This window comes from Dendroctonus ponderosae, unplaced genomic scaffold, assembly GCF_020466585.1.
Source record: "Dendroctonus ponderosae isolate FM_Combo_2020 unplaced genomic scaffold, Dpon_F_20191213v2 Dpon_F_20191213_12, whole genome shotgun sequence".
NCBI classification, from domain to species: Eukaryota; Metazoa; Arthropoda; class Insecta; order Coleoptera; family Curculionidae; genus Dendroctonus; species Dendroctonus ponderosae.
This window is the reverse complement of record NW_026017316.1, coordinates 2099286-2105137: the sequence shown is the minus strand read 5'-3', so window position 1 is coordinate 2105137 and position 5852 is coordinate 2099286. Positions and strand designations below refer to the sequence as shown.

The 5852-nt window shown below is 49.4% G+C and overlaps 2 protein-coding genes across 2 annotated transcripts in view; one reads left to right on the top strand and one right to left on the bottom strand.

Moving 5' to 3' along the window:
• Positions 1-3057: 3057 nt before the first annotated feature.
• The window catches only part of LOC109537639 (SEC14-like protein 2), an 8954-nt gene continuing 6159 nt past the window's right edge, over positions 3058-5852 (top strand). Inside the window, exon 1 of the mRNA XM_048663119.1 lies at positions 3058-3191. Coding sequence (XP_048519076.1) covers positions 3135-3191 — 57 coding nt within the window. The 5' untranslated portion in view covers positions 3058-3134. The remainder of the gene's footprint in view (positions 3192-5852) is intronic.
• Positions 4407-5852, bottom strand: part of LOC109537638 (armadillo repeat-containing protein gudu) — a 5585-nt gene continuing 4139 nt past the window's right edge. Inside the window, exons 7-8 of the mRNA XM_019904443.2 lie at positions 4807-4930; positions 4407-4753 (exon numbers count right to left, since the gene is read on the bottom strand). Of these exons, the coding sequence (XP_019760002.1) occupies positions 4468-4753; positions 4807-4930 (410 nt within the window). The 3' untranslated portion in view covers positions 4407-4467. The remainder of the gene's footprint in view (positions 4754-4806; positions 4931-5852) is intronic.

The following is a 5852-nucleotide window of genomic DNA, read 5'->3' as shown; positions in this document are numbered from 1 at the left end:
AACGAAACTTTTTCTGTGCAGAGCCAAAGAGCTGTTCTTTTTACTAGAGGCAGCAGCGTTGGTTGATCGGCAGCAGTTTTTGAGCGAAAAAATATTGACTTTGGGGCCACACTCGTTTACCAGCGTCAACCACGGCAATTTTCAAAAAATTCCCCACTGATTACATCGGCATCTAGAAGAATGCGGTTTTTTCTCTGTTATCAAGAAGCATCGGCTCTAGTTAATGGAAGCAGAGCCGCCAGCCAAGCAGCTCCAGATTTTGCGCAAAAAATTTTTGAAGTTGGGGGCCACACTCGTTTATCAGCGTCACCTAAGGGAATTTTCGAAAAATTCCCCACTGAAACCCTCTGTATATAGAGGAACGAAACTTTTTCTGTGCAGAGCCAAAGAGCTGTTCTTTTTACTAGAGGCAGCAGCGTTGGTTGATCGGCAGCAGTTGTTGAGCGAAAAAAAATTGACTTTGGGGCCACACTCGTTTACCAGCGTCAACCCCCAGGTTTACACACACAAGAAATTCGATTCCCCCCAACTCCGACCAGATTGGGCAAAAAGCATTAAATGGGCTGAAAGGGCGGAGCTTCCTCTAAAGGCGGCAGCAGAAAATGTGTTTTTGCCGCCCCCCCTAAGGGAGTTTTCGCAAAGGGCGACCCGATCTAACCCAACCATGTCACGCAGGTTTAAAAAATCGATTGCTCCTAAACGGTCGGAGCCCCAGTCAAAAACCCAACGGGGGCTGATAGAGCAAGCCTGCGGCTCCATGGGGAGTGCAGGCGAATTATGCGCGGACGACACCAGCCTGATGGCACCCGAATCCGAAACGGGGGCAACTTTAACTGAAAACTGGCCGATGCTCATGCAAGCCCCACTTGACCAGCGACAATTGAAAACTCCCGGAAAGTTTCCCTTCCACACACACACACATACAGGGGAAGTTGGCCGGATTCTAATGAAATTAGCGGCCTTTCGGAGATCGGATGGCCGCGAAAGTATAACGGGAGCTCCAGCCGGCTTAAATTATTAATCGGCACATGATGGGAGTTTCCGGCCAAAGTTTCCTCATTAGGGGGAACTTCCGCGAATCAACGCACTTTTATGCGCGCAAGTTTTAAGCCGACTGAGCCCCGATTAGCAGGATTCCATGCACAAAGAGTGGATCAAGCGGCTCCTGATGAAAAGTACGCAAAGGGCGACCGCGTGGGCGGCCGCCTGTTGCCGACCAATCGGGGCTTTAATCCCGGAAAATTCCGTCTGGAATTCGGGAAACTATTGGGGAAAACGCCGACAGCTTTATTAGGAATCATTGCTTCCTGCTGTCGGAGCCTCTGGCCGATTTATCGCCCGATGTCTTGCAGTTGGCCGAATATTTATGGGCGGCGGTGAAGTTCGGGCGTTTAATGCACCTGCTCCAATCGGCTCAATTTCCTGCTCAACGCCATTGAGCAGGAAATTGAGCAGGGGTATTAGAGGCGAGCGTGCAGCTGCGTTGCGCCTTCGCGCTTCATTAGCCGCCCTTTTGCGCCGGATAGAGCCGTGGGCGGTCGCTGGCTGGATAGAGCCCACCTTGCTCTATAGGGTCCCAAAGTTTCAAAATTCTGCCGCCAGGGGGCTCGGTGGGGGGATTTTTCCAAATCAAAAATGCAAAAACTCCCAATCGAAAAACGCTGCGCAAAATCCGGGCACGCCACTGGACAGAGGCGCTCAAGCCGCCCAAAACAACCCATAGTCACTTTTGCGGTGAAACGCCCCCTAAGCGAGCCACTGGCGATTTTCCCCAAAAAACCCCAATATCTCCAAAACGCAAAAAGCTGCAAAAACCCCGAGCACGCCACTGGAAAGAGCGACCAAAAACCCCCAAAAAACCCCCCCAGCACTTTTGCCCCAAACCCCCCGCTAACGCGACTATGGACGAAATTAACTTCCAAAGTGCAAAAACTCCCTGCGTGGTACCCATGGAACCCTCACTTTCTCCCGTAGGTAAAAAGCCTGAACGGACTATAAAAGGGTTTGGGACAAAAACGCCACAAACTTTTTTTGCGAAAAATGCAAAAACTCCCAACGGAAAAACGCTGCACAAAATGCGGGCACGCCACTGGACAGAGGCGCTCAAGCCACCCAAAACAACCCATAGTCACTTTTGCGGTGAAACGCCCCCTTAGCGAGCCACTGGCGATTTTACCCAAAAAACCCCAATATCTCCGAAACGCAAAAAGCTGCAAAAACCCCGAGCACGCCACTGGAGAGAGCGAGCAAAACCCCCTAAAAAACCTCCCCAGCACTTTTGCCCCAAACCCCCCGCTAACGCGACTATGGACGAAATTAACTTCCAAAGTGCAAAAACTCCCTGCGTGGTACCCATGGAACCCTCACTTTCCCCCGTAGGTAAAAAGCCTGAACGGGCTACAAAAGGGTTGGGGAGAAAAACGCCACAAACTTTTTTTGCGAAAAATGCAAAAACTCCCAACGGAAAAACGCTGCGCAAAATCCGGGCACGCCACTGGACAGAGGGGCTCAAGCCGCCCAAAACAACCCATAGTCACTTTTGCGGTGAAACGCCCCCTAAGCGAGCCACTGGCGATTTTCCCCAAAAAACCCCAATATCTCCAAAACGCAAAAAGCTGCAACATCCCCGAGCACGCCACTGGAAAGAGCGAGCGAAAACCCCCAAAAAACGGGTTTGCGACAAAAACGCCACAAACTTTTTTTGCCAAAAATGCAAAAAACTCCCAACCGACAAACGCTGCGCAAAATCCGGGCACGCCACTGGCGATTTTACCCAAAAAACCCCAATATCTCCAAAACGCCAAAAGCTGCAAAAACCCCGAGCACGCCACTGGAAAGAGCGAGCAAAAACCCCCAAAAAACCCCCAGCACTTTTGCCCCAAACCCCCCTCTAACGCCACTATGGACGAAATTAACTGCCAAAGTGCAAAAACTCCCCGCGCGGTACCCATGGAACCATCACTTTCCCCCGGTCGTAAACAGCTTGATGGGACGCCACTGGCCCGAACCACAAACTTTCCCCGAGAAAACCAGTCGCTCAAGGTCACCGCCGGAACCCAACCATCTGAACGGGTTCCACTTTCACCGTCGCAACGCATCAGTTCACTGGTGGTTCCAGCTGTTGACGATCGACGATGAGCTCCGCCACCCGATTGGTCCTGGACGACGACCAGAAGTTCGCCCTGATGAGAGTAAGTGAAAAAAAACCGCCCGTTCGACCACAACCAGGCTTAATTCAGCCAGTAGTGACAGTGACGTCATGGTAGTTCACATAATCAGTCAGTGTCGGGCGGGTTCCGCACCAAATGCAGCGTTGCCGCATCGAGCGCCATCTCGCGGGTGTTGGCCAAGCCTTTCAAACTCATTGATCACTTTCCCGAAAACGTCAAACGTCAAATGAGCTCCAAATGAACTGCCCCCTGTGTTTTGGAGACGTCCCTATATGCGGATGATGGACAGAGGGCCTCTAGGAACCCTCTGCGTATTATCAGTTTTTCAAAAGTCCAGCGGGGGAGTTGATTTTGGACCTCTAAAGTCTCGGCCAGGTCAAGTTAGGACAAACTGAACACCCGAATGGGGTTAAAAGGTATTCAAGCTACGGGGAGATCGATATTTGCCAAATTTTCGCCAAAAAAATCGAATTTTTCCCTGCGCCACTTTCGGGAGTAACTCGGCTATTTGGGGTTCGATTCGAAAAATTCCGGAACCCCTTCAAAGTCCTGAAAATTTCCCTTAAAACTCATTGATCACTTTGCCGAAAACGTCAAAACAAACCCAGCCGCGAGGAGGAAATGGGCTCCAAATCAACTCCCCCCAGTGTTTTGGAGGCGCCCGTATATGCGGATGATGGGCAGAGGGCCTCTATGAACCCTCTGCACATTATCACTTTGTCAAAAGTCAAGCGGGGGAGTTGATTTTGGACCTTTAAAGTCGCGGCCCGGTCAACATGAGCCAACCTGAACGCGCTCATTCGGTTAAAAGGCCTCCAGGCCACGCGGAAGATCGATATTTGCCAATTTTTTGACAAAAAAATGATTTTTTAAAAAAAATTCTTTTGGGCGTATCTCGGCTATTTGGGGCCCGATTCGGAAAATTCCAAAACCTTTTCAAAACCCTGAAAATGCCCCATTAAACCCAATTATCACTGTGCAGAAAACGTCAAAAACAACCGAACCGCGATGAGCAAACCGGCTCCAAATCAACTCCCCCCTGCATTTTGGAGGTGTCCCTATATGCGGATGATGAGCAGAGGGCCTCTAGGAAGCCTCTGCGCATTATCACGTCTTCAAAAGTCATGCGGGGGAGTTGATTATGGACCTCCTCAAGGTCAACTTTAGCCAAACCAAGCGAGCGAGTGCGGCTAAAAGCTCCTCAGGCTGATCAGGGCAAGTGAAAAAAACGCCCGCTCGACCACAACCACCTTTAATTCAGCCAGTAGTGACCGTGACGTCATGGCAGTTCACACAATCAGTCGGCGTCGTCGTCCGTGTCGGGCGGGTTCCGCACCAAATGCACCGTCTCCGCCTCGAGCGCCAGCTTGCGGATGTTGGCCAAACAGCCGGCGGCCGCCTCCTGCAGCTTCCAGTCGGTGGCAGAGACCGCCTTGAGCAGAAACGGAACCACGCCACTCTCGTGCATTGTGATGCAGTTGAACGGGTTCTTCGACAGGTGGAAGAGGGCGAGGGCGGTGGTTCGATGCACGGCCGGTTCCCCGTCCGCCATGTACTGAACCAATGGCGTGATGGCGCCCAATCTGCGCAAAAAACCCGATAGCCGCTAGATGGCGCCAGCCGGTTTGACGCGTACCTGCCAAATTCCTTGCAGTTGGAGCCCCACGCGCAGCAGTAGGCGATGGCCGAGGCCAAGTGTTGGCGCAGCTCGACGTCATCGGTCTCCACCAGGTTGACCAACATCGGGACGACGCCGTGATCTGGGGAATTTTTGCGATTTTTTGTGCCACCTGGCTGTCATGTCAGACCAGCGACTAGTTGAGAGAGCGCCGCAATCTACCATTGCGCCACTGCGGCGCGCACCCCGAACTAAAGCAGCGCAGGAGGGGCAAATAGTGGGGATCGTGGGCGTATTATATTACCGGTTAAGCAGAGATGCCAGGTCTACCGATTTGTCACGGAATCTACCGAAAAGTTGCAAATAAAATTACTTAAAATAATGCAACATATTTCCATTCATGATCAAAGTACGTGGGTAATGGCAGACTTTTTCAAACATAAAATGAATCAACCGCGAACTGAAAACTCGATTTTTAGACCTGGCAACCCTGCTCACGAGCGCAGTTCGGGCAAACTCGTCAAATTTCGCATATGTGGGTGTGGTCACCTGACCTTCACTTCACCTTCACTATAAATTACGCTTAAATAACTTAAATACTTCTAAAGTATTTGACACGTGAAATTTAGATTATGTTTTGATTAAATTCGTATTATTTAAAAAACCTTAAGATTTAGGTGTTATAAACCTTATTAAAACAGACACTTATTTTATTCAGCGAATCGAAAAATGCAAGAATATACAGGACATTCCATTAAAAAAAAAACGCAACTGATACCTTTAGAGCTTTTGGGACACCCTGTACAATACGAAATTATTTTTTAAATGTGCGCTCGGTAGTCGTCGAATTAATAATAAAAATGTATTATTGAGCAAACAGATAGCGGTTGGCTTAAGTGATTTTCCTATGTGCAATGTGCAAATTTAATTAAAACAAATTATCAACGATTTTTTTTATTTTAATTTGCATATACTTTCCTGACTGTGTTTCAATTCCAAATCAAAATTAATTCCTGGGTTTCAGTCATTTATTGTCTTTATTTATCAATTAAAATACGTTTCGG